The sequence below is a fragment of the Mus pahari genome, chromosome 7, assembly GCF_900095145.1.
Source record: "Mus pahari chromosome 7, PAHARI_EIJ_v1.1, whole genome shotgun sequence".
In the NCBI taxonomy this organism is placed as follows: Eukaryota; Metazoa; Chordata; class Mammalia; order Rodentia; family Muridae; genus Mus; species Mus pahari.
In genome coordinates, this window is record NC_034596.1 from 69,397,256 (window position 1) to 69,419,707 (window position 22,452).

At 39.7% G+C, this 22,452-nt stretch overlaps 1 protein-coding gene across 2 annotated transcripts in view; it reads left to right on the top strand.

The window, feature by feature from the left end:
- Hif1a (hypoxia inducible factor 1 subunit alpha) overlaps positions 1-12,433 on the top strand; it is a 42,812-nt gene extending 30,379 nt beyond the window's left edge. For both annotated transcript variants that reach the window (XM_029540711.1, XM_021201357.2), the window contains exons 7-15: positions 662-768; positions 2,077-2,224; positions 5,153-5,373; positions 6,012-6,295; positions 7,162-7,284; positions 7,392-7,825; positions 9,558-9,666; positions 10,449-10,575; positions 11,083-12,433. In XM_029540711.1, coding sequence (XP_029396571.1) covers positions 662-768; positions 2,077-2,224; positions 5,153-5,373; positions 6,012-6,295; positions 7,162-7,284; positions 7,392-7,825; positions 9,558-9,666; positions 10,449-10,575; positions 11,083-11,234 — 1,705 coding nt within the window. In that variant the 3' untranslated portion in view covers positions 11,235-12,433. The remainder of the gene's footprint in view (positions 1-661; positions 769-2,076; positions 2,225-5,152; positions 5,374-6,011; positions 6,296-7,161; positions 7,285-7,391; positions 7,826-9,557; positions 9,667-10,448; positions 10,576-11,082) is intronic.
- Positions 12,434-22,452: the final 10,019 nt, after the last annotated feature.

The following is a 22,452-nucleotide window of genomic DNA, read 5'->3' on the forward strand; positions in this document are numbered from 1 at the left end:
AAAGGCTTTAAAGGAGAACATTTGCAGTTGGCGTAGTGTATTGAGTACAGCCTTGCCTTCCTCATACAGTGTGTCTTCATGGCTTCCTGCAGGCTCATGCAGATTCAGCTTGAGTGCCTTCCCTAGAGGAACTGCCAGGGACCAGACAGGCTACTGGAATTAGATTCCAGCCCATACTTGATTAGATGCCGTTCTTTCATCTGAAATTAATTCTCATAAAAAGACTTATCCTCTGACACATGGCAATGGCTATTCCTTTACTTTCCATTTAATATGAATGTCCTTGGCTCCTAGGGAGCTTTTAAAGTGAGGCCTTGCCAATGGGTCTAAAAATTGTAAGGTAAACAGTTTGGCTCTATGAAAAATACTGCTAGCGAATTAAACTGTATTATAAGCTAATTGTGACTGTCTTTGCAACTTTTGTCATTTCATTTAGCATTATCAATATTTAATAATATTTTGCTTTGATAGCAACAGTATGTATAATAAAATGTTTTTTTTTTTAAGATAGGTCAATATTTTTAGTAAAAGGATAAGAGTCAAATATCAAGGATGAATCTAAATGACACAGAAAGGTTGGCTATTATACTAAGTATAGAATTGTTAAGGGTGAATTTTAAACTTATTAAGTGAGAAATAATGTTATTTTGTTTTGTAACAGAATTACTGAGTTGATGGGTTATGAGCCAGAAGAACTTTTGGGCCGCTCAATTTATGAATATTATCATGCTTTGGATTCTGATCATCTGACCAAAACTCACCATGATAGTAAGTACAATAGAAGAACTCAAGGAGGGAGCTCGAGAGATGGCTCACTGGTTAAGAGCACTGACTGTTCTTCCAGAGGTCCTGAGGTCAAATCTCAGCAACCACATGGTGGCTCACAACCATCCACAGTGGAGATATGATGCCCTCTTCTGGTATGTCTGAAGACAGCTAGAGTGTACTCACATACATAAAATAAATAAAGAACTCAAGGAGATAGTCTCACTGCTTAACCCCTGCAGTCTCAACTCTTGTATCTCTAACTTTCTAGTTAAAATTGCCACCCAGTCAGTCTCCAGACTCTTCATAAGACATCTTGATCATGAAATTACTGTTATGTTACAGCTGTTCACTTAATAATACATAAAACTTCCCTAGAATTTTAAATACAGAAATAAATAAAAGTCAAATATTGTAGATTATATCCATACACATATGTCGTGAAATCAGTGGTTGGTCAATAGAAGGTAGTCAGAGCATTTGTTCCATGACTCAGTGAATGGGATGAGTATTATACACATGTAATATCTGACACTCTTGACATATGATGAAGTCTGAGATCCTAAAGTAAGTTAAAGTTCATAGTTTCTCACTTGCTTGTTTAATCTGGACCTAAAAATGACTTCCAAATATGATTTGAGGGTATTGAATATCACTATATTCGTATGACTTGCCCAAATTATAGTCAGAGCATGGGTACTCACAATAGCATCCTCTTGACTGATTTATGGCATTTTCCTCAATCAGTAACTGATTTAGACTTCATGAACTGCTGGAAGGCTACAGTATGACATCCACTTAAGTCAAGGTTCTGTAGAGTGGTTTGCTTGTATCATTTTCTTGAATGTGTCCTGTGCTTAGTCTCTAGTCTGACAGTGTGACCATACCTCACTGAAGGAATGGCTTCTTTTACAGTAAGATAGGAGGTTTACTTTGGGTTTGTTTTTAGGTGGGTTTGGGCTTCACTAGCAGCTTAAACTGTCACAACTATTTTAAATAATAAAAGATTATTTAAATATCATTCCTTTTTAAAAGCAAAACAGTGATCCAGCCAGGCATGGTAGCACATTACCATTACCCCTACCTACCCTGACACCCCCAGCACTCCAAAGACAGAGGCAGGTAGGTCTCTGAGTTTGAGGCTAGCCTGGTCTACATAGGGAGTTCAAAACAGCCAGGGCTACACAGAAAGACCCTGTCTTTAAACAAACAAACAAACAAACAAAAAACCAAAATGTAACAATCTACATTTGACTCTTATTTGATTGAAAATTCAGTTACATTTTCTTTGTGGTGCTTTCTTATCCCTAGTGTTTACTAAAGGACAAGTCACCACAGGACAGTACAGGATGCTTGCCAAAAGAGGTGGATATGTCTGGGTTGAAACTCAAGCAACTGTCATATATAATACGAAGAACTCTCAGCCACAGTGCATTGTGTGTGTGAATTATGTTGTAAGGTAAGCTTGGGAAGAGACACTGTTATGAGGAAAAGTGGTAATTCTTTGGATTTACTGTGCCTTTATTAAGAGATAAAATTACCTAGTAGGGATAGCGCACACCTTTAATCACAGCACTTGGGAGGCAGAGGCAGGTAGATCTCCATGAGTTCAAAACCAACTTGGCCAAAAGAATAAGTTTCAAGATCGCCAGAGCTACACAGAGAAACCCTGTCTTGAAAAGAAAAATAAGTAAAAACTGAGTTTTGTTTTTACCTTTCTTTTTCTACTGGATTATTTATACCCTGATTTATACCCCAACCCACCTTCTCAAGCCAACTGTGCCATTGATTCCACAAAATAATATCATTCATTTATCAGTCTGTGGATCAATTTTCCTAGTTCAGTTTCTTGAGGCCAAAAAGATTCTAATGAAGTTTAAATGACCGCCTTGTGACAGGCTGTGTAATATGACCTGGTACTTTATGTTTATGAACTCTAAGTTATTTCAGTTCAGTTCCTCTTCATTACCAAAACATTCTAATCTGCTTACCAGGCAGAGCTCTCCACAGTGGTTAGCTCATTTTCTTATGTTCCATACTCTTTACCGTGCCTCACTGGGTAGGCTTTGCTGGCCTGGAACTCCCTGTAGACCAGTCCAGCCTTGAATTCACAGCTTACCTACTGTGTGGGATTGCAGGGCTGCCCAGAAGTCTCCAGCACAACTTTCATAGATGCCACCAAACCCAGGTTACCCCACTCTGGCCATTTTTGGGGGTTCTTAAAACTTCTAGTTTTTGTTGTTGTTTTTTCAGGGGAATTTTTTTTCATTTTTTTATTATTATTATTTTCTTTATTTACATTTCAAATGCTATCCTGAAAGTTCCCTATACCCTGCCCCGCCCCTGCTCTTCTACCCACCCACTCCCACTACTTGGCCCTGGCATTCCCCTGTGCTGGGTCATATAAAGTTTNCAAGACCAAGGGGCCTCTCTTCCCAATGATGGCCGATTAGGCCATCTTCTGCTACATATGCAACTAGAGACACAAGCTCAGGGGGTACTGGTTAGTTCATATTTTTGTTGCACCTACAGGGTTGTAGCCCCCTTCAGCTCCTTGGGTACTTTCTCTAGCTCCTCCATTGGGGACCCTGTGTTCCATCCAATAGCTGACGTGAGCATCCACTTCTGTGTTTGCCAGGCACTGGCATAGCCTCACAAGAGGCCACTATATCAGGGTCCCTTCAGCAGAATCTTGCTGGCATGTGCATTAGTATCTGGGTTTGGTGGCTGATGATGGGATGGATTCCCGGATGGGCTAGTCTCTGGATAGTCCATCCTTTCATCTTAGCTCTAAATTTTGTCTTTGTACCTATATCCTTTCATGGGTATTTTGTTCTTTATTCTAAGGAGGAATGAAGTATCCACACGATGGTCATCCTTCTTGGTTTTCTTGTGTTTTGCAAAATGTATCTTGGGTATTCTAAGTTTCTGGGCTAATATCCGCTTATCAGTGAGTGCATATCTAGTGACTTCTTTTGTGATTGGGTTACCTCACTAAGGATGATATCCTCCAGATACATCCATTTGCCTAAGAATTTCATAAATTCATTGTTTTTAATAGCTGAGTAGAACTCCATTGTGTAAATAAATGTACCACAGTTTCTGTATCCATTCCTCTATTGAGGGACATCTGGGTTCTTTCCAGCTTCTGGCTATTATAAATAAGGCCGCTATGAACATAGTGGAGCATGTGTCCTTATTACCAGTTGGAACATCTTCTGGGTATATGCCCAGAAGAGGTATTGCTGGGTCCTCCGGTAGTACTATGTCCAATTTGCTGAGGAACCGCCAGACTGATTTCCAGAGTGGTTGTACAAGCTTGCAATCCCACCAGCAATGGAGGAGTGTTCCTCTTTCTCCACCACCTTGCCAGCATCTGCTCTCACCTGAATTTTTAATCTTAGCCATTCTGACTGGTGTGAGGTAGAATCTCAGGGTTGTTTTGATTTGCATTTCTCAGGGGGATATTTTTAGTGCTAGGATCAAACTTAATGTCTTACCACTTCTAATTGCAAAAAATCATCTTAATGCCAAAGAGTTCTTTTGTGAGTTTTGCCTATATGTAAAACTATTTTTCTTGTCTCCCTCATGATTGTTACTTGATCCCAAGTTTTGTTTATTAGCCTTTCTGTGAAACATCCTTTCTTTATTTTAGCAGTGATCATAGTATATTGAAATTGTTTGCTTATCTATTTCACACTGAATTCTAAACTACTTGAAGACAAGTGTTTATGCTTTTGTCTTTGTACTCTTAGCTCATTTCATTTATCGAACATGTAATATGTTAACTGGAGTACCTTGATGCCAGACATGAAGCTGAGTGGTTTTTCATCATTTTTCTTTCTTCTTCTCTATCCTGTGAATGATATCACTATATTATTGCCACCAAGAAAATGTTACCCCTCATAAAGACTGTGGCCATTATTGTATCTAAGATTACCCATAGACCATGCCTTACGTATTAATGCTGAACAGTTATTTTGTGCCTATTTCACTGTAGCATCAGCACAGAAGTCCTTCCTGCTTATGTCCGTCATGCACTTTAACTGCACATGTTCTTGTCACTGCCTCTCTTCTCAATACTGTTTCAGTTTAAATAAGTTGAATAGTTTAATTAGTAAATTTTGTTTACATTTTTATCTTGATATTGGTATTTTAGAACAATAAATATTTCTCAATAGTACAACACTTGCCTAGGGCTCAATCCTCAGCACTGGAAGAAAAAAAGAAATGTTGCAAGTATACATGAAAGATTATTCATCTCAGGGGTGTTAAAATGCTTTTACTATATAAATCATATTTTAAGAGATAAGGTCATTCCACAGCCCCCCTACTGTCATTGGTTCTAGTGCTCTTTTATAAATACTAATCTCTCCTTTTTTGACAGTGGTATTATTCAGCACGACTTGATTTTCTCCCTTCAACAAACAGAATCTGTGCTCAAGCCAGTTGAATCTTCAGATATGAAGATGACTCAGCTGTTCACCAAAGTTGAATCAGAGGATACAAGCTGCCTTTTTGATAAGCTTAAGAAGGAGCCTGATGCTCTCACACTGCTGGCTCCAGCTGCTGGGGACACCATCATCTCTCTGGATTTTGGAAGCGATGGTCAGTGCTTAGTTACTCCGTCCGCCGCTCAGTCCCCGCTAGTTGCTCCATCCTCAGCAGCCTCAACTCTTGGCTTATCCGTTCACATGATGCTTACATGTTATCCGTTCACATGATGCTTACATGTTATTCGTTCACATGCTTACATGTTTTGTTTCTAATAGTCTCCTTAAAAGTATTGTGTCTAATATTTGTTTCTGAAATACCACAGCCTTCCTGCTTTTATTTTTATGTTCTTTTGGGAATTGTAGCTCAGAGTATCCTGAAGGTATTTCTTGATGCCATCTTAATTTCCTCTCAGCCACCTCACTGCACCATTCAGTAGAGTTAAATTGCAGTACATGTAGTTGGATAAATGCTAAAGGCATTGTACAAAGCAACTATACCATAAAAGCAAACATGAAAATGAAAACTGTTACTTCAAATTAAGCTATTTATAAAAAGGTTGCAGGTACATGTCTTACTCCTATCAGTGGTGGACTATAAAAAGATAACTTATACTTACTTAATGGTCATTGTATGATATCTATAAACTTTCAAGTAAAGAAACTGATTGAATCACAGCTCTTCTAAAAAGCAAAATCTATGAATGTTAAAAACCTGATGTTCTCTAGATTGACAGCTGCTTTCCTCTGCAGACACAGAAACTGAAGATCAACAACTTGAAGATGTTCCATTATATAATGATGTAATGTTCCCTTCTTCTAATGAAAAATTAAATATAAATCTGGCAATGTCTCCTTTACCTGCCTCTGAAACTCCAAAGCCACTTCGAAGTAGTGCTGATCCTGCACTGAATCAAGAGGTTGCATTAAAATTAGAATCAAGTCCAGAGTCACTGGAACTTAATTTTACCATGCCCCAGATTCAAGATCAGCCTGCAAGTCCTTCTGATGGAAGCACTAGACAAAGTTCACCTGAGGTTGGTACCATGATCCAAGAAAAGGTCAGGAATAAATGCCTGAAATTGATAGAACTCAAAACTCATCATATCTAGGTTGGACCAGGGCAGACAGTGTCATAAACAGCTGTTTCCAAATACAAAACAATTCCATTTCCAAACTTTCTACTATTAAGACTGTATTTGGGAGCAGAACAGCTTAGATCTTAATTTAAGTTAGTGAAACACAAATAAGTATTGATTCTCCATTAAACTGTTATGGATTAAAGTTGCCACGTGTAAGTTAAACAGAATAAAATCTCAAAACCAAGGTTGAGAATGTATTCTTTTCTCTGATGCTTTGCCCAGCACAGAAGTGTGTGATTTATTTTATCACTGATTCAATAAAGTAAATGTAGTGAACAGTGAAGAAAAGTAAAGTTTTATGCTCAGTCTACCAGCTACCATATTCATTATTGAAATTCTTGCCTATAACTCCTAGCACAATAGAGTATCCTCTAAAATATCCAGTAGAATAGGCACTTTAAGATTATGGTGAAAATATCTAATTAATTGGATGGTTATGTACCATTGTGAGATCTGAATTGTTTGGTGAATGTTATTATGTAGAATAAAAAAATCTGGGGTGAGGGTAGACAACATTTGTGGCTGGTCTTATTTTAGTATTATTTTATTTTTGAGACAGGGTTTTGCTATGTCACCCTTTTTGGCCTGGCATTCACTTTGCAGACCAGGCTAGCCTCAAATTTACAGAGATTCCTCTGCCTGTGCTTCTGAGTGCTGGGGTTAGAGGTGTGCACCACCACATCAACTAAACAAATCTTTTCATTGTAATTTTTAGTTAGATAAAACTTTAAGGAAAAGTAAACACTCCTAACTTTTCACAGCCTAACAGTCCCAGTGACTATTGCTTTGATGTGGATAGCGATATGGTCAATGTATTCAAGTTGGAGCTGGTGGAAAAACTGTTTGCTGAAGACACAGAGGCAAAGAATCCATTTTCAACTCAGGTATGCTTGTTACCTTGCTTGTTTTATACTTTAAGTGACTGGGTTTAACTTGCTTTCCTTTTTACAAGACTGGTCATTATAAAACCTCTGTATTTATTGTTTGAAAGGACACAGATTTAGACTTGGAGATGCTGGCTCCCTATATCCCAATGGATGATGATTTCCAGTTACGTTCCTTTGATCAGTTGTCACCATTAGAGAGCAATTCTCCAAGCCCTCCGAGTATGAGCACAGTTACGGGTTTCCAGCAGACCCAGTTACAGAAACCTACCATCACTGCCGCTGCCACCACAACTGTCGCCACTGCCACCACCGATGAATCCAAAACAGTGATGAAGGACAATATAGAAGACATTAAAATACTGATTGCATCTCCATCTTCTACCCAAGTACCTCAAGAAACGACCACTGCTAAGGCATCAGCATACAGTGGCACTCACAGTCGGACAGCCTCACCAGACAGAGCAGGAAAGAGAGTCATAGAACAGACAGACAAAGCTCATCCAAGGAGCCTTAACCAGTCTGTCACTTTGAATCAAAGGTATTTATATGGAACATAATTCTGCATGTTCTAGTATATATGCGATGTTAAATGATTTCTAAACATAGAGCCAACTTTCTGACATACGCTTTAAAGAACATCATAAAGTTCATTTCATACACTGTCTGAATTAAGACAGACACTCAAAAGCCAGTTTCTAAATTACATTCTAACTTCTCTCTCAAACAATCCTATCAACTGTCTAAATATAGAAGGTCAGAGATGTCTTCCATCATCTCTAAAAGTAAAGTGCAGCCAGTAAGTTCTATAAATGCCAGGAATCTCTTCATGCTGCTGTTCAGAAAGGGAAATAGCTGTCTTCCCTGCTTAGATCCTTCTAACCTGGGGCTTTTGTAAGCTAACCCTTCAGCTACATGGTTCTTTTTCATCCCAGATTGCAGCTGGTGATCTTGAGTTCTCATTGGTAAATATGGATATTTGCAGGCCTTCTTTCTGAAATCTTGTGTATAATTGCAAGAAGTCTTAAACTTTCTATTATTCTTCATTACATAGTTTATGTTATTATTATAAAGAAAATAAGCTCTTATTAGATCTACCAAGAGTCCTAACATGACTTACAGTATTGTTTCAATAGAATGAAGCAATGCTTTGAGCAAATGTTTAGAATTTCTGTATATAATATGTAATGGTATTTGACATGTTTTACAGCAAAGAAAATCCTTTTCACTAATTAGTGAGTCGAAGAAAAATGACTCCTCTTGTATTATGTCTAGACAGAGCAAGCTGTGGCTGATAGCAGAAGGAAGGACTGCAGGGAGGAGCCATGTTCCCTATATCACCTGAAGCACTAGGACAGGCCTGCCTTTTTCTTGAGCCAAAAAAAAAAGGTGTGGGGCTTTAGATGAATTTAGTATTTTCAGTTGGATATAGTAATACATTCCTTTAGTCTTGGCTCTCAGGCAGCTGAGTCAGGAGAATTACAAGCTTAAAACCAAGACTCGGTGTAGTGGTGTGCACAACACAAAATAAATAGATGTACAACCAGAGGTGATACTTACATGATAAACTGACATATTTCATTAACATAACATGCTTGTATAAAAATTTTAAACCAGCTTGTCTATACACTGCATGGCTTGTAAGTGTTTTAAAATATAAAGCCCACATTCATAGAGAGTTAATCATATATGAATATGACTTAGCCATTTACTTGGCTTTCTATTGAAAACCTAAAACAAACAACAAACTTAATGGCTTCATAAAGTGGTTCCTTGATACATACTATTAATTTCAGATATAGCAGCTCAGACATAAGATCAGTACTGAGGTCAAAGTAGCAGAGTACAAAGGTCATTGAGGATACAAGAATGTGAAGGCTGGGCTTGTATTTCCATAGCTAAAATCAATTAACATTGGGACTTAGAACAAACTACCTAACTGCCATCAATTCTCATTTATAAAGTGGTTACAAAGTACCTGTCGTATCATCCCTGAGTGTTAAAGTGAGGTTAAAATGAATATAAATCTTGTTTGGTTGTTGTTCCTGTTTTTGAGGCACGATCTCACTATGTAGTCAAAGCTAGCTTTAAAATTAAAATGTAGTCAGGCTGGATTCAAACAGGGATTATAGGTGTGTAGTTCTGTGTCCAGCTGAAACATTTATAAATTGAAAATACTATACAGAAATTAATCATCTTGTATTTCAGTAGTTCCCAAAATATAAGTCCACTGAACAACAGTGGTTTTATTTTATTTTATTTTTCTTTTCCAGAAATACTGTTCCTGAGGAAGAATTAAACCCAAAGACAATAGCTTTGCAGAATGCTCAGAGGAAGCGAAAAATGGAACATGATGGCTCCCTTTTTCAAGCAGCAGGAATTGTAAGTATAAGTGGTGCATTGTATTTAGTATTCCAAATAAATACTAAAAATAAAGTTGTACTTTCAAAGCTATCATTGGGCTTTTTTTTTTTTTAACTTAAATTTAATGAATAAATTCTGGTGTTACAAACCAAACATGACAGATAAATGTAGAGGAAATACCCTCAGTACCCCTCTGCTCATTCTTTTCTATGTAAGTTATTTTTCCTTCTTATAGAAGCACTGGGGCTGGAGAGCTCTTCTGAAGAATTTAGGTTCAAATCCCAGTACCCAAAATGTGGATCACAGCCCTCTGTAATGCCAGTTCCGACAAGTCTAATATGTTCTTCTGACCTCTGCTGGCATACATGCAGGCAAAATTATCCATACACATAAAAATAAATCTAAAATATTTTTAAAAGAAGCACTGTGTTTTAGAGATAGTTGAGGCTAGCCTATTACCAATAAATCTAAAATGTTTTTAAAAGAAGCACTGTGTTTTAGAGATAGTTGAGGCTAGCCTATTACCAGAGCAGAGTGAGTGGAAAGTATTATAAAACACATTAACAGTGTCTTAATATGTTTTATGGATAGGAATGTTAATGGGTAAGAAATACCTTTGTCATTGCTATTATAAGAATAAATGAAAGATTATTTAAGAGAAAAAAAATTAGAGGATTGTTTAAGAAACTGGCTTTTTGGTTGCTATTAAATATATACTGATTGCAAAGTTTTTTTTTTTTTGCAAAGTTTTTTATTGTAAAAAAATGTAATATACTAAATATTAACTTGATTCTTTTTAGGGAACATTATTGCAGCAACCAGGTGACCGTGCACCTACTATGTCACTTTCTTGGAAACGAGTGAAAGGATTCATATCTAGTGAACAGAATGGAACGGAGCAAAAGACAATTATTTTAATACCCTCCGGTTAGTGTATTCTTTCTGCTCTTAGCTAACACAAGGAAAAGTTTGAATATAAAAAAAAATTTTCGAGTTTTTCTCCAAGTGACAGTGATTTTTGGTTCCTTAGAACAATTAAAAAGTGACTAGACAATGGTGGCTCATGCCTTTAGTCCCAGCACTTGGGAGCCAGAGGCAGGTTGATCTCTGAGTTTGAGGCCAGCCTGGTCTACAAAATGAAATCCAGATGAACAGGACTACAAATACATAGTGAAACCCTGTCTCAAAGAGAAATAAAGGAAAGGGAATGTTCGGTGCATTTTGTCTGCTGCCTGCATTCAGGGATTAGGCATTTCAGAGCACACTGTGTAAACATTCTGACAGCAGACATAAACTTGATTACACTTACTTGTTTACGTAGCTTGGGGTTTGCCCAGGGGACTAAAAACCCTTCTAGAAATTTTATTTTACCCAGTACCTATTGCATAATAAGTGTTTAATCGATTTAATGATAGGCATCTCCTTGTTTTTCAGATTTAGCATGCAGACTGCTGGGGCAGTCAATGGATGAGAGTGGATTACCACAGCTGACCAGTTATGATTGTGAAGTTAATGCCCCGATACAAGGCAGCAAAAACCTACTGCAGGGTGAAGAATTACTCAGAGCTTTGGATCAAGTTAACTGAGCGTTTCCTAATCTCATTCCTTTTGATTGTTAATGTTTTTGTTCAGTTGTTGTTGTTGTTGTTTGTTGGGTTTTTTGTTTCTGTTGGTTATTTTTGGACACTGGTGGCTCAGCAGTCTATTTATATTTTCTATATCTAATTTTAGAAGCCTGGCTACAATACTGCACAAACTCAGATAGTTTAGTTTTCATCCCCTTTCTACTTAATTTTCATTAATGCTCTTTTTAATATGTTCTTTTAATGCCAGATCACAGCACATTCACAGCTCCTCAGCATTTCACCATTGCATTGCTGTAGTGTCATTTAAAATGCACCTTTTTATTTATTTATTTTTGGTGAGGGAGTTTGTCCCTTATTGAATTATTTTTAATGAAATGCCAATATAATTTTTTAAGAAGGCAGTAAATCCTTATCATGATCATAGGCAGTTGAAAATTTTTTACTCATTTTTTTTCATGTTTTACATGAAAAGAATGTTTTGTCAGCAGTACATGGTAGCCATAATTGCACAATATATTTTCTTTAAAAAACCAGCAGTTACTCATGCAATATATTCTGCATTTATAAAACTAGTTTTTAAGAAATTTTTTTTTTTTTGGGCCTATGGAATTGTTAAGCCTGGATCATGAAGCTTTTGATCTTATAATGATTCTTAAACTGTATGGTTCCTTTATATGGGTAAAGCCATTTACATGATATAAAGAAATATGCTTATATCTGGAAGGTATGTGGCATTTATTTGGATAAAATTCTCAATACAGAGAAGTTATCTGGTGTTTCTTTACTTTACCAACTCAAAAGAAAACAGTCCCTATGTAGTTGTGGAAGCTTATGCTAATATTGTGTAATTGATTATTAAACGTAAATGTTCTGCCCACCCTGTTGGTATGAAGACATTTTGAGCATACTGTAAACAAAAAATCATGCATTGTTAGTAAAATTGCCTAGTATGTTGATTTGTTGAAAATATGATGTTTGGTTTTATGCACTTTGTCGCTATTAACATCCTTTTTTCATATAGATTTCAATAATTGAGTAATTTTAGAAGCATTATTTTAGGAATATAGAGTTGTCATAATAAACATCTTGTTTTTTCTATGTACATTGTATAAATTTTTCATTCCCTTGCTCTTTGTGGTTGGGTCTAACACTAACTGTACTGTTTTGTTATATCAAATAAACATCTTCTGTGGACCAGGCCCCCTTGGGTCAGCTTTTATGTTTAAATAACATTTGTTTCAACATTTCCAGCTCATAAAATGATTTCTCAAATTTATAAGTTCTTTATAAAAATTAGATTGTACATTTCTACATTCATTTTATTGCCATTTTCTAATGTATGTGTCCCCAAATGTCATGTTAAATAATGACATCATAATATTGCATTGTAAAGAGAATTTTTTTAGAATTTTGCCATTATAAATATATGAGTCTATTAAAATATAAAGCACAAACCTTCAGTATTTGCAGTATGAATGGAATAAGTGAAACAGTTCATGAAACATGATCATACTGTTTTGAGGGCTCAGGCTCCTGCGTGCATGTCTAATCTGTTCACAATAGCAGATGAGGAAGCTAGGACTGAAACAAGAGTTTCCCACACTCTCAGGGAACTATGTGGCATGTCAGAGAATCTTAGGTCTCAGAACATATCTTGTTTGGTTTTGATTTTGGTTTGGTTTGATGTTGGTATATAGCACATTAATATGCAGATATATTTTATAAATATCATATATTACCTGATGTTTCTTTGCCAGCTTTAAAAAAAGGTATCTTATGCAATTGTGAATTTTAGAAACTTCCAAATAAACACCACAAACCTTCTAGCTTATATGTATATCTTTCTAGATCATGTATCACTTTTAGTATTTTAAAAACTTTTTTAGATACTTGATTCTTTTTCTCTGTTTTTCTAGTAATATATCTGTTCTGCTTTCATATTCTAAGTTTAAAAAAATCAGAAAGTCTAGAAAGATAAAGGTAAGATGTGGAATCTGGGAGTGCACTTAGGAAGCAGAGCTAGGATAATCAGGAATTCCAGCCCAACTTTGACTACAAAGTGGGTCCAGGCCGCTGTGAGATACAAAAGGACTGCATAAGTGTCTTGTCTCAAAAGAAGAGATGGGGAAGGAGGTTATTGTATCACTACACCTAGAGATAACAGTCTTTTAGAACCCATCGGTGTGACAGGATCAAACCCAGGCTTCACATGGATACGAGGCAAGCATGCCATCACTGTGCCAAACTCCAGCCCAGAAACCTACCTTCACTACTTACATAACCGGGGAGAGCCTTGTCCTGGCGTTAAATCCTAGGCCAAGCGAGTTTAACTTAGGGAGCTGTTTTAATATTAGGATGAACGAGCGATTGGTTACAAATATGTAGCAATTTGGAACAGTGTAGTAATATTAATCCAAAGTACACGTGAGCCAACCTGCATCCACATTTAAGTATAGACAGCTCTAGAGGTAGCATTTCAGAATAAAGTGGCTGCATAATATTCACAGTTCACAAAATTTAAAAATTAAGTTTAACAAATTAGCTTTAGTTGGAAACTTGAAGTTTATGTAGTTTCCAAATATTTGTAAATCTGTTAATTATATATAGAAGTGGCTTGTGAGCAATGGTTCAGAAGGGAGCTGTTAGGGAAATTAAGTATCTACTTGTGGCCTCTCAGGAAAGAAAAGTTGCCTGGGCTCCAGAGACAGCTGCCCCTTCCTAGGATTGCCCACCATCTTGCGTTTCTCTGCAGTGCTTTTATAACCCTGCTCTGGTACCACAAGCACTTCTCTCCCAGCAAATATATCTATGCCGCCCTGTTCTCTGGTGCTGCTATGAATGCGTGACTAGTAATTACTCTCCCTTGACAAAAAATATGGCAAAAGGAATTAACATATTTTGTCCGGTGTCACTGGCCTAGAACTGAAAATGGTGACCCATTACCAATGGCTGACTTGCTGAAGTGCTTTACAAAGTCTGAGTCTAAATGACATGAATGTCTGAATACTACATGCCAGACTTAATGCTAGCACGTTACATTCATTCATCATCTCTATAAAGTTATGTTTGCATTTCACTCATTTCACTTTACACATTCTAGAGTCTAGCCAACAGTGACTTTAGAGCCTACAGCCCTAACCATCAGTCCACAGAACATACTGGTTTCCCCCATTGTGGACTGTTTAAAGAGCACAGAGGACAACACAATGAGAGCAGAAAATGGAGGGCCGGGTGTCACTTGAGAAGAGCGAGGTGACATGTGGAAGAGGAGTGGCAAGCTACAAATAAAATAAGAGTTTAAGCTACTTAATGGGTTTTGAGTTTGAACTAAAACTTTAGTTCTCTGAATATAGAGACATTGAAGTGATTGGAAGTGTAAGGTATGACAAAACACTTGACATATAAGAGGCTTACTCAGAGCTGTTGGAATTAACAGCATAACAGACATGGTTAAACCTTAGGATTACCATCCCGAATCTTACTTCTTCCTCTAAGCCTCAGTAAGAGGTGTGAAAAGTCCAAAGTTCTAAGGCAAGAATCAAAGAGTTGGGGAAAAGAAAAATGAGGGACAGGAGGGGGGTTCTCTTAAGTTTAATTCAGTAAAACCTTAAGCATGTTGCTAGCTGGGATTTAGAAAAAAAGTAAAAACAAAAACTGTTATGGTGTTTCAAGTCTGCCCACCTTGCGCTTATTTCTTCCCTTTAACATAGCTTTGAACCTGTTGTCCAGGCTCGTTTGCGAGTTAGAGCAATCTGTAGCACAGGATCCTACATTGTCTCCGGTCAGATAAAAGCGACATTTCACCACACCCGTTCCTCTGAACGCCTCCTGGACCTTTGTGTTCACACCCTTCAGCCGTTTGGGAATCATTTTTATTCTTACCTGTCATGAGTGGATTTTATCCAAGGCGCTGCTCAGACACCCGATCTCCACTTACTATGTAATTTCCTTTATTCGGTCTTGGCCGCATTCCGGAACGCAGAGAAAGGCAGGTGCCTGAGAGCGGTAGAGCGAGCCTGACCATCTCTGACCGGCGGACAGCCCAGTACTCCTGCTCGGGGCGCGGTGCTACCTGCTGCGGGTGGAAACGCAGCCTGAGCCGGGCTGGCCCCGCCCCGGTACGTGCCTGGGCTCAGCGCCCAGCTGCCGCCAGCCTGTGTGCGGGGCGCAGGACCGCCCGCGGCTCCCGCCTACGTGTTCGAGTGCATGTGCGAGGCTGGCGGGGGTTGGCCGCGCCTCGGTCCCCACGCGGCCTGCAGGGACCTAGTTCCTGGTATGCGTTCTGATGGAGCCTGGGATGTCCCTAGCAAACGCTGTCAGCTGTTCTTTGTGGGACAGAAATTCCCCAGATCTCTAAACATGTTGGATCTTTGCTACTTTAAATAAATCTTTATCTAATGTAGACAAACAAACAAACAAACAAACGAGGAACTCCAGAGGGACTCCAGGGTGACTGTCCCAGTCTCAGCCGTCCAGAAGCTGAGGCGGGAGGATTCCTGGAGCTCAAGGCAAACCTGAGCTACCGATGGAGATGGTGTCTCAAAAAAGAGAGAGAGAGAGAGAGAGAGAGAGAGAGAGAGAGAGAGAGAGAGAGAGAGAGAGAGAGAGAATAAGGAAATAATTCAGTTGCTTAAACCGTCCCTTAAAGCTTATTTTGGATAAGTGGTTTTGTGATATGTCTAAGTATATGAGGATTTTAGCTGCCCCAGGTGGTGAGTTTTGTTCGGTTGAATGTTATTTGCCCACCCAATCCCTCCCTGGTCCACTTTTGTTGAATGCTCACCTTTGACAATCGTTTGGGAGAAGATAATCTTGTTGGACAAATGGAAATGAGTTTATAGAATCCGGAAGCACTTGGGGCCTTAAATTTAATATCTGGTAATCTTACCAGAGTTACAGTTGCACTTTGCTGTAAAGTGCAAAGCCAAAATTTGCTAAAAACAAGGACGTTCCCTCAGCATAGCCATTACTCCTGATGTTTATGTCTTCATAGGAAGTAAGGATCCATTTTTAAAACTAAGTGATCAAGGTGTAGTTAATTTTGGCTAGTGAAAAAACTAATCTGTAGTGTGTGTTTGACTACAGAGGTGCCAATTAAAGAGTGCCTTTGGTCCTATAGAAAAGGGTAGTAGGTACCATATGTGTGTCATAGTAAAGGCTGGCTAAGCAATTTTGTTGTTGTTAAAAGCATAAGGACCCTTTAAGGTGAGCTCAGGGAAGACAGAAACATTCTGTGGAGCAGAGAGGACAAGAGGGGTTTCTTTCCTCTATGCAGAAGACTGGATGTCTAGCAATTTAGCATAATGAGAAACATCTTTAAATCTATACGTGAAAGACAACTAAAGGAAGCTTAACATTTTAAACGTGTGACTTTGATAGAGGATCATGGTTTTACCAGAGTTAGACTATTATCAGAACCCCACTGATCAATGTTCCAACTCCAAGCTTTCCAAACACAACAGTAGCAGAGCGAGGGGAAGAAATCTGAAGCATCTTCAGTCTTTTGTATGCCCTAAACGGCTTTCTTATAACCTTTAGGCTTTCACTTGCATTTACCAACCTTAAAACACATTCTTAGTCCCTAAAATACTTTATTAGATCTTCATTACTTAACCTCTTTTATCCTCAGGCCTTGCATAAACTTTATGCTTTTTTTTCTACCCAATTATTTACCATGAATGAGACACAAGCGGTTGATCATTGAGAGCAGTCACTGTAAAGTGAGTTTCTTTAGATAAAGGCATAGCAAAACATTACAGCTGAAACCTGTTTATCTTTCACACGAGCCTGTGAGCAAGGCAAACCTGTGTGGCTTTTCTAACAAGAGATCTGGTGTTAAAACTAGCTAATGAATTGACTAATGAACTAACCATGTTCAAATTGACTAATGAACAACAACAACAACAAAAATTGTTCTCTGACTTGCACATGTGCACCGTGACATCCATACATCCATAGTCATGCACACACGCAGTATACATACCCAAGCATAGACACATCCTACTACTATCAATAATAATGATGAGAATGACAACGCCAAACTGAACAGTAAACTTAGGTTCTCCTGTGTCTTTCAAATGGCTCCCTCCCTCAGTGAACAGCCCCACTTATTCAGAGAAACCAGAGCCCCAGATGTCTCTCACTACCAGTGTCTTTTCCCACCACATCCAGTCTGATCCTGTTCTTTTTCTTTAAGGTTTTTTTCATGAAAACCAGATGCGGGCTGCCCAGCAAGGTCCTGATTATTCCTGAACTGAAACTGTCCCCAGAGGACTGACACCTAGGAGCCGTTTGTTCTGCTTTGTCTGCGATGCCTGAGACAGCTAGAGGCACTCAGTGCCAGCTCAACAGCTACCAGCTCTCACTTGCTTGGCCGGGCCTTGGGTCTATATTGTTCTCTATTTTACCAGCTTCTCCTGTTGGGCATGGTACTCTCCTATCTCATTCTCTGTCTTCTCTATATCCTGAACTTGCCCTTCTCTGTCTGCAGAACTCTTCCCATCTCGGACTCCTTGATCATGTCTCTCCTTTGGAACTCAGCTCTATGGACTGAGTTCTGAGACTCTCCTAGATGTTCACTTACGCATTGGGCTTAACTCTCATCGAACACTAAAATTGTCCTGTCTGCTTGTAGGGATTTGCTCTAGATGATGAGCAAGTCCAGGATAAGGACTAAGCCTTTAAATGGATCCCCAGAAGCTAGCAACAGAAAAGCTTCCATGGATTCGTTCCCAGTTTAAACCATTCCATTTATTTTTTTCCCTTTGGTTTCATTTCTGTTTGTTTGTTTTGGATTTTTGAGAGGGGGGGAACATGAAATTGAGTGAGTTGAGAGGTGGGGAGGTTCTGGGGCAAGCTGGGGAGGGAAAGACATGATCAAAATACACTGTATGGAAAATTTTAAAATAAGAATAAGTAAACAGCTTTTAAGTAGCCCTTTGAAGTCTCTTGAAATCGCCCAAAGGGAATACAGTGAATACTGAAATAGTTATTCAAGAAAATCCGCCGAACCTCGGCTAAAAGCATCTTCAATATTTCTGCATCAGTATCTCTGCAACCTAACACAACAGAGACTCACTCCTGTAAGTGGGGTCCAGAGGCCCACACTCCCTCATCCTCAGAGCCCAGTAAACAACTAGGTGTTTCTCTGGGAGGGGCAGGCTCTCAGGCAAACTAATCACCTCTAGAGTACGTCGAGAAGCTGCAGAGAGACATGTATTCTCCACTGCAGAGAGGGTCCTGATCACCGGGCCACAGAAACCATTCCACCCAGATCTAGTGTGGCGAACCTCTAAGCTTATTTGGTTTACTTATAGAAACCAGAGTGAGGCTTAACAGGCACATGAGTGACATCACCACAACCCCCGACCCCAGTGTGGGGCGGAGCTCAAGAAAGCCGCATGCTCAGAGCTCCTTGTCCAACTTGCGGTCAGCGACTCTGAAGAGTCTCTTCTTTCTCTGCCAGCAATCTATTGTTGCTTATTTATCCCGGCGGAGGAGTCTGGGAAAACCGTGTAACTTCCGGAGCCTCTGCGCCTTCTGTGAGACTGTAGACGTTTTTTTTCCTTTCAGCTTCCTGGGACTTATGATCCCTCCTCTACTCATTTCTGGGGCAGGGTAGAGATTCCAGTTTGGAGGAAATGGCTACAGAACGAGAAACTAAATTTAAAATAAGTGTGCCTAAAAGATAAGAGAAATTAGCTACCCCCTCATTTCTCTCTATCCCAGCGAGCGTGTATAAGCTAGGAGTTCATTGTCTCAGTAAAGCAAGCTTAGGATAACAGAACCATGGTCCCCTCTCAGAGTCATACCCATAAAGCCAAAGAGTCTCTCTGAGGGGAGGCTGCCGCCTCCACCCCCAGCTATAAAGTATCATCTCAGGGATTCTGCCCAGGCAGAGGCATCCCTAAGAACTGAACTCTGACACTGTCTCTGTAGGAACTGACTTTATTTGAAACTGGCTGTAGGTAAAAACTAAAGATGTTCTTGCAGATAGGGCGTGCTTGGGTGGTAATCAGTAAGAGGAGGCTCTCTAAGGACAACAGGCTACACAGCAAGTGAGCTAGTTTACCAGAGAGCCAGGGAAGGGACAGCCTCAGGGTCACAGTCAAGACTGAACTCAAAAAAGTCCCTCCTTAGACTTCCTAAATTCAACCGGATTAGACTGTGGATCACCTTATGCCCCAGGGTATATTAGCTACCATTCTGAGGAGGCTAACATCTGGTGGTGATACCACAGCAGGACAGACCAGGAAAGCAGATAAAGAGCACAGAAAACCACTGTCACTCAGAGTGAGTCAAGGCAACGGGCCCAGTCCTTGAGTGCTCTGTGTGGGAGACACTGACATGTTTGTGTCTTTCCACAGCGTCAGAACTTATTAAGTAACAAAAAACGTTCACAAGCTACATTCAGGGCGTTGCCTATCACTTGTAAAAATCACCCGTTTCCCTTGATAGAGGATGATTAGCAAACACAGGTTCTTTTACTCTAATCTTTGTTAATATTAACTCTCAGGTCACACATCCCACTGTGTGTGTGCGTGTGTGTGTGTGTGTGTGTGTGTGTGTGTGTGTGTAGTAGTAGCAGCAGCAGCAGCAGCAGTAGTCAAAGAATGGCTACAAAAGGGTTAAAGACACCACAGCAAAGTTCAAAGAAGTCCACTGCATATAGGCAGAAGTAGAAGGCAGATAGGCAAAGACTATGTGTGGGCACAGGAGGATTGTAGGGTCAATCTCAGGGTTGAGATTGAAGCCAGAGCTGCATCTCAGGGTTGAGTTGAGTTGTTGAAGCCAGGAAGCTACAGGGTAGAGAATGAGTGGACCATCCAAGGAGACCATGGCAGCAGTGGTGACTAACTGAGCTGAGCTGAGGTCCCTGGGACAGTAAGGAGTCCTTTGTCAGTCCCCAGATGCACAAACTGGTGGCCAGGAAACTGGTTGGCAGAGCTCCACAGTGTTAGGTGTCTTCTCTTTTGGGGGGTCCAGATGAGGGTGTTCCACCTTTTCTAGGTCCAGGGTTTCATTTTCTTGATACACTCATGTGATCCCAATTAACTCTGATGATTTTTTTTTAGGGTTGTTCTCTTAGAAGTAAGTGATCAAACCGGGCGTGGTGGCGCACGCCTTTGATCCCAGCACTCGGGAGGCAGAGGCAGGCGGATTTCTGAGTTCGAGGCCAGCCTGGTCTACAAAGTGAGTTCCAGGACAGCCAGGGCTATACAGAGAAACCCTGTCTCGAAAAACCAAAAAAAAAAAAAAAAAAGAAGTAAGTGATCAGTCTGTCTGTGCCTCATGATACTCCTGGACAGATGGTGTTGTTTATATAATGTTCAAAATGGAGTCAAATGCTGATTGTAAAATGGGGTCACCCAGGACCAGGCATCCCCCCAAAGGAAATAGTGTGTATTTGACACGGGGTATCTTGGACAGAGCACAGACTGATCTAGCAGGCACAATTTAAGGGAAATGAATGTTTCTATCTAAAAGTAGTCTTACCAAGTGGCTAAATAAACTAGTAAAAGCAGTGAGCCATGGGGAATGTGTGAAGGACTTCAGTCACATATAAGAATAAAAAATAAATGCTATAACAAATTCCCTAAAAGACTCAACTTTAAACAAAATAATTATGAGATATAAAAAGAAACAGGAAATTTTGACACATAGCCAGAGGAAGACAATAAAGACACACAGACACACACCACACTACACTCAGGAAGCAGAGAGCTGGAAGTCAGGCCAACCTTTGAAACTTCAAAGCCAGCACACAGTGGTTACATGATTAGAGGGGCCCATATGGCCAACTGGACAAAAATTTAAAGCAGCCATTCAAAATAGATTCAGAGAATCAAAGGGAAACACACTTAAGAGTACAAGGAGTGTATGAACATAGCGTCACATCAAACACAGGATATAGATAAGTAGTGTATTAGTTTCTCTTCTGTTTCTGTGATAAAATAGCTTGGTGATAAATAAGTTAGTCCTGTGCAGTGTAGCCCTAAATCCTACCACTTAAGAAGCAGAGGAGACTCTATGAGTTTGTGGCCACCTGGTCTACACAGTCAATTCTAGGCAAGTCGGGGCTGTATAGTGAGATCTTGTCTCAAAAAAGAACAAAACAGAAAAAAAGAAGGAAGAGAAGAAAGGGTTTAATTTAGCTTCCAGTTCTAGGGTGATATAGTGCCTTATTAGAGAAGTCAGGGTGGCAGCATGGGGCCAGGCTGATAGTCCTAGCACTTGGGAGGTTGAAGCAGGATGATTGAGAGGAGAGAGGGTTGCGACGAGAGCTGGGCGAGCCTGGGGTACAGTGTGTGATCTTGTCTAAAAAACAAGCAAACAAACAAACAAAAAGAAAAAAGAACCAAAAACTCCGTTAGTGAAAAGTCTTTATTATCTTAGGCACCTTTTAATTTTTGCTTTGTCTTCAAATAAGCTAAGCTGTTTGAGGTGCAATCTTAGTGACTCTTTGATAAATGTCTCATGCCTGTCTCGAGTGGAAACTCAGCTGAGTCACTCCCCTTGTTGCCTGGCTGCTGTGCCCACTGGAACCTTCACAGACATCTTCCCGAATCCACACTCCAGTCTTGGCCATCTCTACAGCCTTGGGTGCTGGGGCCACTGCTTCAGCCTTGACTGTTCTAGACAGCTCACATCTGCTCTGGAAGACTTCAACCAGGCCGGGGCAAGCCTTGGGGGACCCTACAAGTCTGGTTAGCTTGGATTATTCTTTCTTAGACTAGAGGGGAAAGAGTTTGCCTCTGCATCCCTAGAGAAAGCCGTGACTGATACAGTGTGAGGCTTGTGTGTGGTTTTTATGTAAGGCTTTCTGTTATATTTTATTTCCTTTTATTCATTTATTTATCTGCCTCTCTTTCTCTTGCTGTCTCTGTTTCTGTCTTTCTGCACATGCCTGAGTGTGTGTGCATGCATGCATGCGTGTGTGTGTGCATGTGTCCATGCATGTCCATGCACCAGGCTGTATATGCAGAAGTATGCAGAAGTCAGAGGACAACTTATAAGATTTGTTTGTTTGTTTGTTTTTCTTCCATCTTGTGGGTCCCAGGAATTGAACTTGGGTCATCAGTCACTGACCTATCTCACTGGCTCTTATGTAAACCTCATGATTGATGTTTAGACAAGGTTTTGATTGGTGGAACTGGATGCTTTGCTGCAATTGATGCTAATTAGAATCCTGCTCTTTTCCAGTCTGCCCACACCCCAC